This window comes from Schistocerca cancellata, chromosome 10, assembly GCF_023864275.1.
Source record: "Schistocerca cancellata isolate TAMUIC-IGC-003103 chromosome 10, iqSchCanc2.1, whole genome shotgun sequence".
Classification (NCBI taxonomy): Eukaryota; Metazoa; Arthropoda; class Insecta; order Orthoptera; family Acrididae; genus Schistocerca; species Schistocerca cancellata.
In genome coordinates this window covers 118,145,143-118,165,144 of record NC_064635.1, presented here as the reverse complement: position 1 = coordinate 118,165,144, position 20,002 = coordinate 118,145,143, and the positions used below count along the sequence as shown (strand labels likewise).

The following is a 20,002-nucleotide window of genomic DNA, read 5'->3' as shown; positions in this document are numbered from 1 at the left end:
ACAGATTGTGAAGTGAAGGTCTTTCTGCTCTTGACTCACGAGCCGTGGGACGAACTTGGTGGGAACACAAAACATTCCAAGATGCTGCATCAGGATTTCATGAAATGATCCAATTGTAATGTTACATTCTTCTGGAATCTCTCAGTCAATCAGTCTTTGATAGGAATGCACAGTTTTGTTGACATTCTTGACGTGAGCATTATTCGTGGATGTTTTAGGGTGTCCTGAATGAGTCACCTAACTTCCATCTGGAAATTTTTAAACCCCAAGAACAGATTAAGCACTAATCATTGAAGGCATCCAGCATCATTTGGTGTGTCTCTGGGAAAGGTTTACTCGAGTTTCAAGCAAAATTTAATGCAGACACATTGCTCCTCTAACTTTGCCATCTCAAAATTTACAAACTGTGAGACACCATTTTTTCAATACTGCAATGAACAATAACTAGCAGACATACAATGAAACTTCCATCAGTTACACATTAAACGCAGATTTGTGCAGGGATGCCAACCACGTTTTGCTCAAACACACCACTGGTGTGAAATTACGTATGTTCCGGAATTTTTCGAACAGACCTTGTAATGCACAGGGAAACCCTTAGCTGCAATGTGCCTCAAAGCTAGTCTTTTTTTTCCCAATCACTAGTAATTCCATTTTGTAGTTGCCAGAAACATTAGCAGTGGACAAAGTTGTAACGCATTCTTTAGGTGACTTATATCCAGGACACATGGTCCAACCTCACAGTTTTACTTCTGTCAGTATCTCGCTTCATACGTACCTTTTAATGTCAACATGTTTCTTTCATTTCTCCTTAACTAGCTTTGTTGGTTATACACCAAGTAACATAAGAAAACAGATTCTTTTTTATTCATGTGAAACAGGCCGCCCAATAGCAATGGAAATGGTTGTTTACTGCTGTTTGCTAGAGAATTTTTTTGAGGCACCAATAATCTGCAAACAGGATAATTCGTATATGAATAATCAGGAGTACACTGTACCAAACCACAAATCTTTTGCTTCAGAACCTGCTGTTTGCCATGGCTGGTTAGCTAGAGTGTTTGCTTCTTAAGAGAAAGCCCCCCCCCCCCCCCCCCCCAAGGAAAGAGAGTAACTTTTTGAAACCATTTACATGGTGATGTGTGTCAGAATTTCTAACTGCCTATCTAAATTTTTAAACAGACACCTCCCTAATATTTTTGTGTGTTTCTGTGTAGTTAAGTGCTTTATTTGTTGATTCAGTGTTCCCTCAACTCAAACTGTTATGGAGATTCTCACATCAAATACACCTCCCATATAACCAAAAGAAATCTCATATTTACAACACCACCATTTTGCAAGCAGTTAAACATAACCTCATGCTACTTAAATGCAATCTAACCTTGACCAGATCCAAATGAAGCATGCCCTCCTACCCATAAATTCATGCATGGGTTCTTATAGAAAAAACTCCAAGCAAATTATGTTACAATGTATATTAACCTCTATTACTTCTACTGTTAGTTGCAAATTACTCACTGTTATTAGGGCCTTCACCATTTACCATTCCAGCACCTTTCTTCTTTGCTTTCCCTGAAAGTAGTGATGTATCATTAGATATATGTCAGTCGTATCAAATGACATTGGAGTAAAGATTTCCAATAACAGCTTGCTGCAAATAGGACAATTTATACAGTATGCACAGAACATTCTTTGGACATATGCTGCTCAGCTGCTAAGACAGAATAGATCTTTCTGACTGTCAGGTAGACAACATGATACATAAATAGACAAATAAGAAATGAAGAATGTACAAGCAGATTTTTATTATTTTATTTTATTTTGGATGGGAATCCCCGAGTCACAATAAGCTTCTCTATAAGTTTGTGATGTACCATCTGTAAGACTGGATTTGCGACATTATACTGAAGTGGGCTATGTCATAATTATTTCTCGTTCTTGACAGGCGACTTACCAGCCAGTCAAACACAATCAATATCTGTGGGGAAAATGACAAGCTGGCCATGAAGATCAAGTGGTTCGTTCACTGATTATGTTCTCTCTCCCACCATCCCTCCTCCAATCCTTTTTGCTGAAATTTAAATATATGATAATTTTTTAAGCTTTAAAAACTGTCCTAAAATTATGTCACAGTACTCTAATGAATGTAGTAATAAAATCTGATGAAGTTGCCCTCTGTCCACACACTGGTGCTAATGCTAGTGCCAACATTAGAAATATTTATGTGACAGTTCCCACAAATTGTAGCCAACGTTCAGTTGAACTCAAACAGAGGCAACATAAACATACCTGATGAACGGAACCTGACCTTTGCTTTTGCAGTCTTGAGTGTAAATAATATTGCCTCGCTGTTTGTGAGACAATTTGAAAAACTTAACTTTGAAATAAATATGACAACAATGATGAACGAACAAACAAGTTAAGTTTTTAAATGGTAAAGACAGAAAACTGACAACACTGGTGCCAATGTGTGGTTGGCGTATCGGTATTGGCCCCAACAACCTTTGATGTTTAGTTGGAATATCAAGCAAAATAGTTGTAACAAGAGTGGTGCCATCATTGGTTCCAATCCTCTTTCATCAATTCACACATTGGATGAACACTTGACACCAATGCTGGACATAGTCCCTGAATCATTGACAAAATAATGGAAATCAACTGTAGCATATGCTTTAAGATAAAATTTATTCTTTGTATCATTATGTAGACACCACTTTTACTCAATTATAAGACAAAGATCTTTTCCAAACTCATCATTCGAAAATTATGAGGTTGTCCTACATTTGCATATTAAACTCTTGCTGCTAAGGTCAACATTTTTACATCATTTAATAGATTGAATATGTGTCATCTTTCACTTACTGATGAAGCTTGGGTTATTGAGGTCAAGAGCAGATTTATTTTGAAGGATTGGGAAGGGTAGGTACAGCAAATGATACTTGCACTCCAACAGCTTCAAGACTACCTGATAAGCCAAAGCACTCAATATGGTATCGACCTTGCTTGGACAATCATGTGACGTTTGACTCACACTGCATCACACAATGGACGTGTGAGAAACTATGAACTAGCCACCACAATGGTTTATCGCTCCGTTTAAAATCTGACAATTTTGTGAAACACAGGAGGACATAGAATCTAATACTATTATCTTATTAACTCTTGTTGTATTTGAACAGATTTGCAATAGAAGTTCTTGTACATGCGTGAATACTGTATACAAACATTTATGGATACCATATACAAACATTTATAGTGCTTGTTAGGTGAAGTTAACATTGAAAGGCAAAAATGTTGCCCTTCAAAAAACGTTACTCAATTCTGAATGCATGTCAGCAGTTTATTTCATTATGAGATTTACTGTAATTATTTACCAAGTGGGTTGCAAATGAGAAATCTGGTTGTTGTTCAAGTATTAGAATACCAGATAAAATCATTGCCACGTTTTAATCAGCTTTGACACAATATGGTGATGTTCAGATGAAATAAGAACAAGAAAGAAAATTAATGTAGAATTAAATGTTTAAAAAACAAAATCATATTAAACTGACTATAATCACCAGTATAGACTACAGCAGCAAGAACCATCATAGAGAGAGTACCAACAAACATCACTATATCACAGGATGAACGAAAGTTTGAGAATTATACTAATTGTGTATGTGACCTTTTATACATGCATCAAAAAAGTTTTGCATCACCTCGGTTCCGAGACTTCCATAACATGTACAGACAATTGTGAGAGAGATCAACATAGACATCACTTCTGCCCTTTTTATTGCTCACAAAAACCACACACTGCATGTTGTACCACCATACAGCGAGGCCTTCCGAGATGGTGGTCCAGATTGCTGTACACACTGGTACCTCTAATACCCAGTAGTACGTCCTCTTGCACTGATGCATGACTGTATTTGTCATGGCATACTATCCGTAAGTTCACCAAGGTACGGTTGGTCCAGATTGTACCACTCCTCAATGGTGATTCAGTGTAGATACTTCGGCGTGGTTGGTGGGTCACGTCATCCATAAACGGCCATTTTCAATCTACCCCGGGCATGTTTGACAGGGTTCATGTCTGGAGAACATGCTGGCCACTCTAGTTGAGCAATGTCATTATCCTGAAGGCAGTCATTCACAAGATGTGCACAATGGGGGTGCGAGTTATCGTCCATGAAGACAAATGCCTCGCTAATATGCTGCCGATATGGTAGCACTATCGGCCGGAGGATGGCATTCATGTATCGTACAACCATTACGGAGCCTTCCATGGCCAACAGCAGCGTACATCGGCCCCACATAATGCCACCCCAAAATAGCAGGCGATCTCCACCTTGCTGCACTCGTTGGACAGTGTGTCTAAGGTATTCAGCCTGACTGGGTTGCCTCCAAACAAGTCTCTGACGTTTGTCTGGTTGAAGGCACATGGGACACTAATTGGTGAAGAGAAAGTGATGCCAGTCCTCAGGGTTCATTTGACATGTTGGGTCCATCCGTACTGCACTGCACGGTGTCATGGTTGCAAACACGGACCTCGCCATGGATGTCCAGAGAAGTTGCGTATCATGCAGCTTATTGCACACAGTGAGTTGTAACACAACGTCCTGTAGCTGGATGGAAAGCATTATTCAACATGGTAGTGTTGCTGTCAGGGTTCCTCCAAGCCATAATCCGTAGATAGCAGTCAACCACTGCAGTCATAGCCCTTGGGCGACCTGAGCGAGGCATGTCATCGACAGTTCGTGTCTCTCTGTATCCCCTCCATGTCCGAACAACATCGCTTCGGTTCACTCCGAGATGCCTGGACACTGCTTGTTGAGAGCCCTTCCTAGCACAAAGTAACAATGCGGACACAATCGAACTTTAGTATTGACTGTCTAGGCATGGTTGAACTACGGACAACACTATCCATGTACCTCCTTCCTGGTGGAATGGCTGGAACTGATTAGCTGTCGGACCCCCTCTGTCTAATAGGCGCTGCTCATGCATGGTTGTTTACATATTTGGGCGGGTTTAGTGACATCTCTGAACAGTCAAAGGGACTGTGTCTGTGACACAATATCCACAGTCAACGTCTGTCTTCAGGAGTTCTGGGAACCGGGCTGATGCAAAACTTTTTTTGATGTATGTATATTTATTAGTTGATGTTACATATGCCTTGCTCCCTAGAAGATACTGAAGTAAGTGTTTCACAGTTGCTCAGCACAGCATTACAAATGGTTTGGAGGGGGAACAGTGGTACCAGCTTAGCTGAGATCCACCATGTGTGTGGGGAGGGAAGGGGAGTAGTGAATCGGCAGCAAATTACAACTTGCTGCCAACCATGAGAACCTATACTGCTGCAGTCTGCTTGAATCCATTTGAATTGATTTTAAAACTGGACAAATACACAACAATGGTATACATTTCTGCAGGAGACATTGAAAGTCTATATATTGCTGTAACAATGTTATTGACGCTCACTGTGAGGTATAATGGGAACAAAAGGGGGTGTGTCAGCCACCGGATCTGTACAGCCAATGAGAAAGCAGCAGGCATACAATACATTTGAAAGCAAGAAACACAGCAACAGTCTCACATCAATGCCAAAGTGAAATCTGATATTTAATTGACAAAAAACAGTTGTGTTCTCAAGTTCCACTATAACCACAACCTCAGACATTGCAATGTGTTCAGAAGAAACCATGAAATGTTTGTTAGGACAAAGACTTAAATTTCTCAACTCTCCTATTAGGATGAGGGTGACGTTTAAAAACAGTGATACCAGGGACAACAGTATTAGTAAGTATTAAAGGAAGCGAAGTTAAAAATTAATGTAAACCATTTCTTTTTATTTTATTTCTTCTTGTATTATCAAAATGTTGACAATAAATAAATGTCCAAAGTTCAAGTAAGTGGAACTTTGATTTTACGTTTTTTCACGATTCTACACCGCAAATTCGCAGCCCCTGTAAAAAAAAAAAAAAAAAAACCACAAGATCAACACTAGAAATTCCCTGATTTTACATTTATTCCTAGTAAGGTTTACGTTGATTCTAAGTTCTTACTCAATGTCTCACTTCACTTTGTCCCATTTTCTTCCTACTGACATTTGATGTGACTGAACATGTTGGTTGGTTGGTTTGGGGGGGATTAAAGGGACCAGACTGCGACGGTCATCGGTCCCTTTTTCCAAAAAAAAAGGGAAACCACCCAAAGAGGAAAAAAACGAACAACAGGAAAGACGTCAGACGACACAGGACAAGAAATACTCCTACAGAGATCAGACGAAACAAATTAAAATCACACAGAGTGTGACAGTGGTTGGCCGACCATAGAGATAAAAAGGAAAAGCCAACCACCGAGAACACATTAAAAACTCAGCGTAAAATCGTAGGCCAATGGCCAGAATCAACACAAAAGAACAGAACAAACACTCAGATGAAAGAATAAAAACTCCCTGCCCTAATAAAACGTAAAACTAAGGCAGCCATACCAGGGTCATCACATAAGAGGGCAGGGAGCGTATCAGGCAGCGCAAATGTCTGCCTGACCACAGCTAAAAGGGGGCAGGCCAACAAAATGTGGGCCACTGTCAAAGCCGCCCCACAGCGACATACAGGAGGGTCCTCCCGGCGCAGTAAATAACTGTGTGTCAGGTGGGAGTGGCCAATGCGGAGCCGACAAAGGACGACAGAGTCCCTGCGGTTGGCTCGCAGGGATGACTGCCACACAGTCGTCGTCTCCTTGATTGCACGGAGTTTATTGGGCATGATCCGATTGCGCCATTCAGCGTCCCAAAGCGCAAAAACTTTTCGGCGGAGGACTGCCCGCAAATCAGTCTCTGGGAGGCCAACGTCCAGAGACTGTTTACTCGTGGCCTCTTTCGCCAGGCGGTCAACACGTTCATTGCCCGGGATACCGACATGACCGGGGGTCCACACAAAGACCACAGAGCGGCCGCAATGCGCAAGAGTATGCAGGGACTCATGGATAGCCATCACCAGACGAGAACGAGGAAAACACTGGTCGAGAGCTCGTAAACCGCTCAGGGAATCGCTACAGATAACGAAGGACTCACCTGAGCAGGAGCGGATATACTCTAGGGCACGAAAGATGGCGACTAGCTCAGCAGTGTAAACGCTGCAGCCAGCCGCCAAGGACCGTTGTTCGGAATGGTCCCCTAGAGTTAGCGCATACCCGACACGACCAGCAACCATCGAACCGTCGGTGTAAACAAGTCCAGAGCCCTGATACGTGGCCAGGATGGAATAAAAGCGGCGGCGGAAGGCCTCTGGAGGGACCGAGTCCTTCGAGCCCTGTGCCAAGTCGAGCCGAAGGCAAGGGCGAGGAACACACCACGGGGGTGTACGCAGAGGCGCCCGGAAAGGAGGTGGAACTGGGAAAAACCCAAGCCCGCAGAGAAGCTCCTTGATGCGTACGGCGATCGGACAACCCGACCGGGGCCGACGGTCTGGCAGATGGACGACTGACTGCGGGAACAGGACACGATAATTTGGATGCCCGGGCAAGCTAAAAACATGGGCAGCATAAGCGGCCAGCAAACGTTGGCGTCGGAACCGCAGTGGAGGTACACCTGCCTCCACTAGGACGCTGTCCACAGGGCTGGTGCGGAAAGCACCAGTGGCAAGGCGTATCCCGCTGTGGAGAATTGGGTCCAGCACCCGCAACGCAGATGGGGATGCTGAGCCATAAGCTAGGCACCCATAATCCAGGCGAGACTGGATTAACGCCTGGTAGAGCCGCAACAGGGTAGATCGGTCGGCGCCCCAGCGGGTGTGGCTCAAACAACGCAGGGCGTTGAGATGCCGCCAACACGCTTGTTTAAGCTGCCGGATATGAGGCAGCCAAGTCAACCGGGCATCAAAAAGGACACCCAAAAACCTGTGGGTCTCCACCACAGCTAGAAGTTCGTCGGCAAGATAAAGCCGCGGCTCAGGATGGACCGTTCGGCGCCGGCAGAAATGCATAACGCGGGTCTTGGCTGCCGAAAACTGAAAACCACGCGCTACAGCCCAAGACTGCGCCTTGCGGATTGCGCCCTGTAGCTGACGTTCAGCTGCTGCAATGCTAATAGAACTACAGTAAAGACAGAAGTCGTCAGCATACAGGGAAGCGGAGACAGAATTTCCCACTGCCGCAGCGAGACCGTTTATTGCAATTAAAAACAGGCAGACACTGAGGACAGAGCCCTGGGGTACCCCGTTCTCCTGGACGAGGGAGGAACTATACGAGGCCGCGACTTGCACGCGGAAGGTACGATACGACAGAAAATTTCTGATAAAGATCGGCAGAGGGCCCCGAAGACCCCATCCATGAAGCGTAGAAAGGATGTGATGACGCCATGTCGTATCGTACGCCTTCCGCATGTCGAAAAAGACAGCGACCAGGTGCTGACGGCGGGCAAAGGCTGTACGGATGGCCGACTCAAGGCTCACCAGATTGTCGGTGGCGGAGCGGCCTTTACGGAACCCACCCTGAGACGGAGCCAGAAGGCCCCGAGACTCCAGCACCCAATTTAAGCGCCGGCTCACCATCCGTTCAAGCAACTTGCAAAGAACGTTGGTGAGACTAATGGGACGGTAGCTGTCCACCTCCAGAGGGTTCTTTCCAGGTTTCAAAATGGGGATGACAATACTTTCCCGCCATTGCGACGGAAACTCACCCTCGACCCAGAAACGGTTGTAAAGGTCGAGGAGGCGTCGCTTGCAGTCCACTGAAAGGTGTTTCAGCATCTGACAGTGGATGCGATCTGGCCCGGGAGCGGTATCAGGGCAAGCGGCAAGGGCACTCTGAAATTCCCACTCACTGAATGGAGCGTTGTAGGGTTCAGAAGCGTTGGTGCGAAAAGAAAGGCTCCGACGTTCCATCCGCTCTTTAATGGAGCGGAAGGCCTGGGGGTAATTCGCAGAAGCGGAACTCATAGCAAAATGCTCTGCTAAGCGGTTTGCAATGACGTCGGAGTCAGTACAAACTGCTCCATGCAGTGAGAGCGCAGGGACGCTGGCAGGGGTCCGATAGCCGAAGACCCGTCGAATCTTGGCCCAGACCTGCGATGGAGTGACATGGAGGCCAATGGTGGACACATACCGCTCCCAGCACTCCTTCTTGCCTTGGCGGATAAGGAGGCGGGCCCGCGCACGCAGCCGTTTGAAGGCAATAAGGTGGTCCATGGAGGGATGTCGCTTGTGACGCTGGAGCGCCCGCCGGCGATCTTTAATCGCTTCAGCGATCTCAGGCGACCACCAAGGCACAGCCCTCCGCCGAGGGGACCCAGAAGAACGGGGAATGGCAGACTCGGCGGCAGTGACGATGCCGGCGGTGACCGATGGAACCACCGCATCAATGGCATCAGTTGAGAGAGGCTCAATAGCGGCAGTGGAGGAGAACAAGTCCCAGTCAGCCTTATTCATAGCCCATCTGCTAGGGCGCCCAGAAGAGTGACGCTGTGGTAGTGACAGAAAAATCGGAAAGTGGTCACTACCACACAGGTCGTCATGCACACTCCAGTGGACAGATGGTAAGAGGCTAGGGCTACAGATTGAAAGGTCAATGGCGGAGTAGGTGCCATGCGCCACACTGAAGTGTGTGGAGGCACCATCATTCAAAATCGAGAGATCGAGCTGCGACAATAAATGCTCAACGGTGGCGCCTCGACCTGTTGCCACTGACCCACCCCACAGAGGGTTATGGGCGTTAAAGTCGCCCAGTAATAAGAAAGGTGGCGGCAATTGGGCTATCAGCGCAGCCAGGACATGCTGCGCGACATCACCCTCCGGTGGAAGGTAAATACTGCAGACGGTAAGAGCCTGCGGCGTCCACACCCTAACAGCGACAGCCTCTAAAGCTGTTTGTAGAGGGACAGACTCGCTGTGAAGAGAGTTAAGGACATAGATGCAGACGCCACCAGACACCCTTTCATAAGCTGCTCGGTTCTTATAATAACCCCGATAGCCACGGAGGGCGGGGGTGCGCATTGCTGGAAACCAAGTTTCCTGCAGAGCAATGCAGAGGAAAGGGTGAAGGCTGATAAGTTGGCGGAGCTCAGCTAGATGGTGGAAGAATCCGCTGCAGTTCCACTGGAGGATGGTTTTGTCCATGGCTGAGAAAGGCGTGCCGGGACTGGGACGGCAGATTACGCCGCTGGGTCACCTGCTGCCTCCGATTGAGCACCCGTGCTAGTGCTATTGCTATTCACGGCGTCTGAGGGACCGGCGAGATCGAGGTCCTCAGCGGACGCCAGAATCTCCACCTCGTCCCCAGACGCAGAGCTAGAAGGTTGCGATGGGGTGGCTACCACCGCGTGTTCCTTGGGCTTAGAGCTGCTCTTCTTTGATTTCTCACGCTGCTCCTTGGGTTTAACTGGCTGGGAGGGCTTCACCGATTCAGTCTCCGGGACTGAGGAGGATCGGGAAGCCCTTCGACCTGCAGATTGTGGGCACTTACGCCACTGTCGATCGTCAGCCTTCCCGCCGGTGGAAACCTGGGAAGGGAGGGACCCAAGGGACCCCTTGCGAGCGTGAGAAGCCGAAGAAGTTGGACACTTCTCCGGCTTAGAAGCGGGGACCAACGTCCCCGATGGGGGGGATGGTGTTGCTCCTGAGGTAGGTGGCACAGGAGCAACCCGGTGGGTAGAGCCCCCCACTGGCAAGGGGGCAGGAGGAGTTGTACCACTCGTCGATCCGGCCGGAAGGCGTGAAACTGATGGGGCTAGCACAGGTGTTGTAGCAGCGGCGTAGGAAGTTGTCATTCGCACAGGATGTAATCGGTCGTATTTCCGTTTGGCCTCAGTATAAGTCAGTCGGTCCAGGGTCTTATATTCCATGATTTTGCGCTCTTTCTGGAATATTCTGCAGTCTGGCGAGCAAGGTGAATGGTGCTCCCCGCAGTTGACGCAGATGGGAGGCGGGGCACATGGAGTATCGGGATGAGATGGGCGTCCGCAATCTCGACATGTGAGGCTGGAAGTGCAGCGGGAAGACATATGGCCGAACTTCCAGCACTTGAAGCACCGCATCGGGGGAGGGATATAGGGCTTGACGTCACATCGGTAGACCATCACCTTGACCTTTTCCGGTAACGTATCACCCTCGAAGGCCAAGATGAAGGCACCGGTAGCAACCTGATTGTCCCCCGGACCCCGATGAACGCGCCGGACGAAATGAACACCTCTACGTTCTAAGTTGGCGCGCAGCTCGTCATCAGACTGCAAAAGGAGGTCCCTATGGAAAATAACACCCTGGACCATATTTAAACTCTTATGTGGAGTAATAGTAACGTTAACATCCCCCAACTTGTCACAAGCAAGTAACCTGCGTGACTGGGCGGAGGATGCCGTTTGTATCAGTACTGAGCCAGAGCGCATTTTAGACAAGCCCTCCACCTCCCCAAACTTGTCCTCTAAATGCTCGACGAAGAACTGAGGCTTTGTGGAGAGAAAAGACTCCCCATCAGCTCTCGTGCAAACTAAGAATCGGGGCGAATAACTGTTACCTCCATCCTGGGACTTACGCTCTTCCCACGGCGTGGCCAGGGAGGGGAACGTTTTCGGATCGTACTTCTGAGCATTAAATTGAGCCCGAGAACGCTTAGAGACTGCTGGTGGCTGGCCGCCAGCGAGAGATGATGTACCACGCTTCATTGCGGGTCATCCGCCCTGATGCCACCTACTCCGACCAAGGGCCCTCCCCACGGGCGCCACCCAGCCACAGCAAAGGCCACCTGGCAGGATGGCCGTTGCCGGGAGTCCTGATACCCCAGGAGGATAGGCATCTACTCCTTGGCATACGTGGGGAGTTAACGGCGCAGGCATCAGTAGAGCGATCCCTGTGTTGTCAGGGGGCTACAACCAAGAGGGTACATGGCGGCCCCACCACAACGGACTGGCTACCGTGCTGGATCTTAGGTGCAAAAATGGCCAAGGTCGTCGTCGCAGTTAAAAGAAACACTGCAGAGTGCAGTGTGGTAATCGCCCAAGAGATCGAAAACGAGCGGGACACCATTGCAACGACGAGAAAGACGGCTAAAGGTCTAATTGTACGACGGATACAGTGCACCATGTAAGGCGCCCTTCCCCAATTGGCTCGCTCTTCGGAATAATTTAGAAAGATGGAGGTCAAACCCGAGAGGGGACCATCACATAAGGCCAAAACATGTGAGACTCCTTTTAGTCGCCTCTTACGACAGGCAGGAATACCGCGGGCCTATTCTAACCCCCGAACCCGCAGGGGGGCGACTGAACATGTTATAAGTGGCTCAAAAGGCAGATGGTTTGCCCCACGGGAGGTGGCAGAAGTAAGGGAATATTTTAGGCTGTTGTGGAGAGGGGAAATGTGAGAGAGGAAATGCTGACATAATCCATGATTTATATTAAAAATAAAGAAATCCCTCCAGCTGTATTTAAGGTGTCTGTTTTATTTTGGCAATTTTGTATGGGCCTGAAGATGACGTCGTGACAATGTTGAAACTAGTTGCCAAAATAAAATCGACACCTTAAATACAGCTGGAGGAATGTCTTCATTTGTAATATAAATTTATACCAGCTGACATCCCACTGTCTTCCATTTCAACTATGGATGTACGAAGATTAATCCACAATTGGTGTTTCCAACACAACTTGCAACATTTAGTTTCACTGCACAATTATGTTACAACTACTGCTAGGTCGCAGTGGTAATGGAAAAACAAGACACTCAACACACAGTGCTCTGGACCAAGGCAATATGTGATGAAGTGGGCCAGCCACCACCTTTTCTTGTGCCACTTATAACTGAGTCTCATCTTTTTGCCTGTATTTCCAATGTACTGTATTCAGCAACAATATCAAGTGTCAACCTTTTAAATTCAAACATTGAGTCTCGAAGGACATGCTCGGTCATAATAGAGGAAATGTTGCCAATTTCCAGCTAGTGAACTCTTATTGGCTGTCAACTTGTTGGCTCAAATGGCTCTGAGCACTATGGGACTTAACTTCTGAGGTCATCAGTCCCCTAGAACTTAGAACTACTTAAACCGAACTAACCTAAGGACATCACACACATCCATGCCTGAGGCAGGATTCAAACCTGCGACCATAGCGGTTGCGTGGTTCCAGACTGTAGCGCCACCCCGGCCGGCCGGCAACTTGTTAAGTCACCCAATAGCCAGCTCCGCGACTGCACCACACTAACATATGTAAAATGAGCTCAGCTACTGGATCTGAAGAGGGGGAATGGCCGTTTAGTGACAGGAGTGCAATTAGGGGTGAAAGCATTTTGTGAAGTGCTGAAAATATACTTTTCATGCAGGTGATGTGCTATGACAGATGTCACACGGAAATAGAACAAAGGTTTTGTGATAGCACATTTTATAGAGTTTCATGTTCAAATCTGACATGATACAGTTGCAACAACTACATACACTACTCATGTATGGACTCTGCACCACACACACCACATGCTGTAGATCTTAAAGACTGACAGCAGTGATAGAGGGCATGAAGCAAGACTGTAGCACCCGAGCTTTCTTTCAAATTTACTTTTTACACAGTGTACAGAAATTCACTGGTGGGGAAGTAAATCATTTTTTCCACGAGTCTGTTTCTCTCATCAAGCCTAAAATAACACTAACTGTGGTGAGCATATGAAGTGCGGCTCATGAGAAAAGCATTAAACAATAACAGCAATGGTGACAAAGTATGTCATTAAGCAGATATCTGCATTTATGCTTATGGTTTAAACACTTAGATGCTGTGATGCTTTTGTTTAGTTCAACATGTTCATCAATTTTTGCTTTTTTCTGGGTGAGCACTAAGAATGATCTCTTAAAAACGCATATTTCAAACGTATAGCTTGTGGTCATAGCATGTCCAAAAACTGCTCGATTACCTTGTACCCAGATAGCAATTTCACTTTTTTGATGAGTTTTTACTTGCTGTTACACAAGTGTAATTTTTAAGAACTGACGAAAATCGTTACCACAAATTATCGTATAAACATTGTATTGTACATTTAATTACTTCACTTAGGCAGGTTTTATACGAAGTATTGAAGAGGATAGTTATTTTTAATCATATATAACAATTACATGAGTTTTTGCTCATATTTTGGGGGTTTTAACATTTTCCTCAATTTTGTGTTTTTTAAGTCTGCATCACATGAAAACATAAAAAAGGGCTTCACTGTAGTTATAATGCCACCATTTAAGGCAGACACATACTGCCACTAAAACAATTTGTAATTTTGATTAGTCTGAAAATGTTATTTAAAATATTTCTCAAGGAGACTCTTACAAAAGAAAGGGGGTCGTCTTTTACTGTGGTAAATATCAACAATGTAGGAAAAGAGATTGCTACTTACCATAAAGAAGACACTTCATGATGCTGACAGGCACAATTAAAAGACATTTACATAAAGCTTTCAGCCACAGACTTACGCACACGTGGAGAGGTGGGAAGCATCACGTGGGACGTCCCTCATTTCACGCCACGATGATAGGTAATTAAAGCCCTAGTGAAGGATGTGGTTCAGTTGTTCCAGTCTGGAGTGATACTGGACAATGAAGGGGACACACCTGTGTGGGAGGTTCTTGGGGGTGGTGGGAGGATTGGGGGTGTGAGGCGAAATGGCACGCGAGATCTGTCTGCAGGCACGCGAGGTCTGTCTGCAGACTAGTCCTGGAGGATAGAGCCCGTCTGTGAAAGCCTTGGTGAGACCCACAGCTTACTGAGCAAGGGAGTTCTTGTTACTGTAGATACTCAAGCCCCAGGTGGCCAGGCTGCATGGGAGAGATGTTTTAGTGTGAAAGGGATGACAGCTGTCAATATGCAGGTTGTCGGTGGGTTTAACCTGGACAGGGACGTGGATGGAGCCATCAGAGAGGAGGAGGAGGAGGTGGTAAACACTCTGGTAAATATGGTAGCTACCTGGCAGATTTTACAGAGTATATAATGATCCTTTGTCTCTTCTTTATCTACTGACAGACTGAAGATGGCTATTGGCTGCTCAAAGCCAGTTACTTGTGACTTTTTTTTGTGTGTGTGTGTGTGTGTGTGTGTGTGTGTGTGTGTGTGTGTGTGTGTGTGTGTGTGTGTTTTGTGGGAAAGGGAGGAGGAACTTAGAATGGACTGGGGGAGGGGGGTTAGAGGTGGATACATAAATCACTTACACTGGGCTTTCTTCTGACATAAGGCACATTATAATAAGGATATGTCTACATGATACAAGTGTGATATTGTATGTATATTGAATATAATAGAGGGAAACATTCCATGTAGGAAAAATATATCTAAAAACAAAGATGATGAGACTTACCAAACAAAAGCGCTGGCAGGTCGATAGACACATATGTATATTGATACACAAAATAGATCAACTGAGCCTATCAATACCAAATGTTGGCTTTATTCTGTAACATAATGAAAATGTGGCCTGTGATGTCATTATGTGCACACAAAAAATAAAAAAGAGCAGAACATGGAGAGTATTTCTTTTGCGTCTATCTGTTTTTTGGCTGTAAGCTGTGGTGACTGATCTATAGCTTAGCCTGAATTACAGGCTAGTTTGAAAGGCAACAGGTTGTGAGGTGGTGAAGCCAACAAATGAGAATGTGAAATTGAGTTGTGGTAATATACTGATTTGTACAGCATCCTGAGGTCTAGGTTGGAAAGTGACAATTAGGTCATCAGTTGGCAAAGTGGTATCCAACATTTCAGTTAATCCCGCAAAATAACGAAACTACCCCAATCCAAATCTATTCTCATCACAAAATTCTTTAAGTTGGAAAGCTGCCCACTTCTGCAGTGTTCTGTGCATCCACCTCCACCAGTTGCTGGCAGCCAAGAAGATTAAGTCTCTTTCCACATATCATCTTATGAGTGACATTGGTGGGTACCTGTTCTCTTCCACCCTGCACTGTTGCCACGCTTTAGTGTTGTTGTTCACAGTAACGTTTTGTAAGAACTTACAGTGTGGAATTATCTCCACATCTCTTCCAGTTTACATAAGCAAACTCAACACCCTTCATGTTAGCCTGCCTCTCTCTCTGCACAAAATACCTTCGCAACATGACATACACTGTAATATAAATAAATATAAGACGATTCATTAAAAAGTAACAGACCTGCTTTCTTGTTTTCCTTCTCCTCTCCCTTCCTCTCAATCATGGAGGCAACGGTCTTCTTGGACTTTTGTGATTCCTCAAAAGTTCTCATCTGTTTGGGGAGTTTTGCTTGCTGCTTCCCCCACTGCTCAGCAGTAGCAAGAACTGCTCGGTATGTGTCACTGAAGTCAAAGTCCTGCAAATGTGAAAAATAATTAAGTAAATTATCTTCTGGGATACACTAAACAAATTAGATTTATTTCCAGACATAGATTTAACTTTGCAGATATCTGAATAAGTTTTTGCATTTACGGTTCAAGTAGACTACATCAACATAAACTACTACTGCTGCTGTCAAGGTAGAATTATTATATAGTTCTCTTTTCAGATAGCTTCTTACATCTATGCAAAATGAAATCCTTGACAGAGGGCAAACTTGTACAATCATCAGTAGAGGTGGCGACACAGATAAAGAACTCTGCTTGTATTCCAAATATTATTGTTCAAATCCACATCAAGGCATCTTCCCAGGTTTTCCTAAAAAACTTAAATTGAATCATGCTATTATAACTTCAACATGCCACAGCCTATTCCTATCCCATTCTTTCTTCAAGTTGGCCAGCATATCAGATAAAATGACACCGATTTGAATTTCACTTACGACTATTAGTTTTTAAACAGACTAGGACTCAATGGCAATTTGCCATATTAATTGACATTACTTCACAAAATGAGCTATTGGGGCACAACTAGTGGGCTGATACAAAACTCTGGTGTGTTGCTTCTTCTATTCTACCTAGACTGTGAGCCTGTTGTTTCCAGTCTCCACCCAACAAAGCAACATGTAGTTTAAAAAGCTTTAGTTTCTTTCATAACTCTAGTGTAGCTGCTTAACAACTGTGTATGTATAGAAAGGAGAAATCACCTCAGGAAACTAAAATTACAAGGAAACAAATGCTGTCCAGTACTTACTAGTAGCTTCAGGAAATGAAATTTCAAGCTCCGCTAACAGACATTTAAAAGCAGGAAAAGGTATACTTATATTTTGGAACAGTTAGTTTCTTCCTTAAGGAGAATGGAGTTGTAAGTATAGGAAAACTGGGCTAGAAGGATACGTCACTCAGGTTGTAGAGAACCTACCTACTGCACAGATAAAGGAAGAGGGAGTAAGAGGTCAAAGACACCACATTAGTAAACACTATTCCAATGATGACAAGACTGTATGGTGAGGACAATATAAAAATATCCTAGTGACATTAGAAAACTCAGGTTAAGATTCAGTGGATACATTAAAAGAACAAACCCAAACAGATCACAAAATAAATAGTCTAATTCTTTAAGAACACGAGGATGGTCAAAATGGGCAATGGATCGGCAAGACCAAAAGTAATCTGAAATTGGCAGAAATTACAATAGAAGACATCCACAACTGCAAAATTTCCAGGTCCAAAATCCACAAAAGGCGAGCTGACCAAGAGGAAAAAACCAAAGAAGAAGACTGGAACAACAATCTGACAATGAGAAAGGAAGCCCACAGAAAGAGAATGAAAGAAATATGGGCTCAAAAGAAGGCAAAAGACCACCCCTAAGTACTTTCTGTAGTCCTAAAGAGACCATTCACAAATCATAGTGCTGATGATGCCACAACACATAAGAGGCTGCTACTTACAAGGGAACCTCCCCATCGCACCCCCCTCAGATTTAGTTATAAGTTGGCACAGTTGATAGGCCTGGAAAAACTGAACACACATCAATCGAGAAAACAGGAAGAAGTTGTGTGGAACTATGAAAAAAATAAGCAAAATATATAAACTGAGTAGTCCATGGGGAAGATAGGCAACATCAAGGATAATAGAAACACAGGAGCGTCGTGGTCCCATGGTTAGTGTGAGCAACTGCAGAACGAGAGGTCCTTGGTTCAAGTCTTCCCTCGAGTGAAAAGTTTAATTTTTTACTTCCAGTTTATGTGACAAACTATTATGTTTTCATCAGTTTTTTGGGAGTGATTATCACATCCACAAGGAAACCTAAATCGGGCAAGGTAGAAGAATCTTTTTACCCATTCGCCAAGTGTACAAGTTAGGTGGGTCGACAACATATTCCTGTCATGTGACGCACATGCTGTCACCAGTGTTGTATAGAATATATCAGACGTGTTTTTCTGTGGAGGAATTGGTGGATCTATGACCTTGTGATCAAATGTTTTCAGTTCCCATTGGCAAGGCACGTCCTTTCGTCTACCAATTGCACGGTTTTGCGGTGCGGTTGCAAAACACAAACACTAAACTTATTACAGTGAACAGTGACGTCAATGAACGAACAGACAGATCATAACTTTGCGAAAATAAAGAAAGTAAATTTTTCACTTGAGGGAAGACTTGAACCAAGGACCTCTCGCTCTGTAGCTGCTCACGCTAACCACCGGACCATGGCGCTACTGCGGCTACGGTCTCCTTGATGTTGCCTATGTTGCACATGGACTACTCAGTTTGTATATGTTGCTTATTTTTTCACAGTTCCACACAACTTCTTCCTGTTTTCTCGATTGATCTTTTTTCAGTTTTTCAAGGCCTATCCACTGTGCCAATTTATAACTAAATCTAAGGGGGTGCGATGGGGATGTTCCCTTGTCAGGTAGATAACTGTACATGGGACGCACACAAGTTTTTTTTAGATTAGATAACTCTCAATGCAATTCAGACAACGAAAGCTGTAGGAAACACAGAAGAATCAGTGTAAGATCAAAAGCAATGTCTCCCACAGGTGAGAGTATTAAAATTCTAATAGTAAACTTCTGAATCATTTGTAACAAAGTGCCAGAGTTTGGAGCACCCATGAAAAGTGGCAAAGTTCACATAATACTAGGTACAGAAATCGATAACAGTGAGATTTATTGGCAAAATTTAAGTGTATATTGAAAGGATAGGCAAATGGGAAATGGAGGTGGTGCATTTGTCGCAGTAGACAAGTAACTCAAATCCACTGAGGTTGAAATTGAAGCTGCATGTGAGACTGTTCGGACAAGACACAGTACTGGGACGGGCATACAATTATTACTGGATCCTTCTATCGCCCACCAGACTTATCTCCTGATGTACCTGAAAATTTTAGAGAAAACCTCAGTTCAGTTGTAAGCAAGTTCCCCAAACACACTCATCAGTGGATGTTGTAATCATCCAACAACTGGGAGATTTACAGTTTTGCTATTGGTGGCTGGGATAAGACACCCTGTGAAACTATACTAAATGCTCTCTCTGGAAACTCCCCCCAGAACAGATAGTTAAGAGTCCCACTCCTGATGCAAATATATTGGATCTGATGGCAACAGATGTGACACCTTTGAGGATTCCACATTGAAACGTATCAGCGACCATGATGCAGTTGTGGCAACAATGATTACCAAAGTATAAAGGACAACTAAAACAAGCAGAAAGATACGTATTTTCACATAACTAGATAAAACTAGTAGTGTCACATCTCAATGAGAATCTTTCAACTTTTGTCACAGGGCAGAAACATATACAGGAACTCTGCCTCAAGTTTAAAAGAACTGTTGATTATGCTATGTATAGATATATACCCAGTAGAAGAGTTCAGAAAGGCTGGGAATCTCCATGGTATACAGTCATTGTAAAGAAACTTCTAAGGAAACAGATTACAGGATAACAGGTTTAAGACAATGTGTAGGCTACAGATAGAGAGGCTGGTTGAAACATGTTTGACTGTCAAGACAGCAATATGTGATGCCTTCAATAACTAACGTAGCAGAATACTCTCAAGTGATCTTTCACAGTGCCCAAAGAAATTCTGGTCGTACGTAAAGGCTGTCAGTGGCACCAAAGTCAAATGTCCAGTACCTAGCAAAAGCTGAAATGCTTAACTCCATTTTCAAATGTTCCTTTATAAAGGCAAACCCAGAGAACTCCCC

At 44.7% G+C, this 20,002-nt stretch overlaps 1 protein-coding gene across 3 annotated transcripts in view; it reads right to left on the bottom strand.

Annotated features, from left to right (window-relative positions):
- The window catches only part of LOC126106332 (signal recognition particle receptor subunit alpha homolog), an 80,382-nt gene that overhangs the window by 44,069 nt on the left and 16,311 nt on the right, over nt 1–20,002 (bottom strand). For 2 of the 3 annotated variants that reach the window (XM_049912580.1, XM_049912581.1), the window contains exons 3-4: nt 16,096–16,270; nt 1,516–1,569 (exon numbers count right to left, since the gene is read on the bottom strand). In XM_049912580.1, coding sequence (XP_049768537.1) covers nt 1,516–1,569; nt 16,096–16,270 — 229 coding nt within the window. The remainder of the gene's footprint in view (nt 1–1,515; nt 1,570–16,095; nt 16,271–20,002) is intronic. The other variant, XM_049912582.1, reaches the window with a different exon arrangement.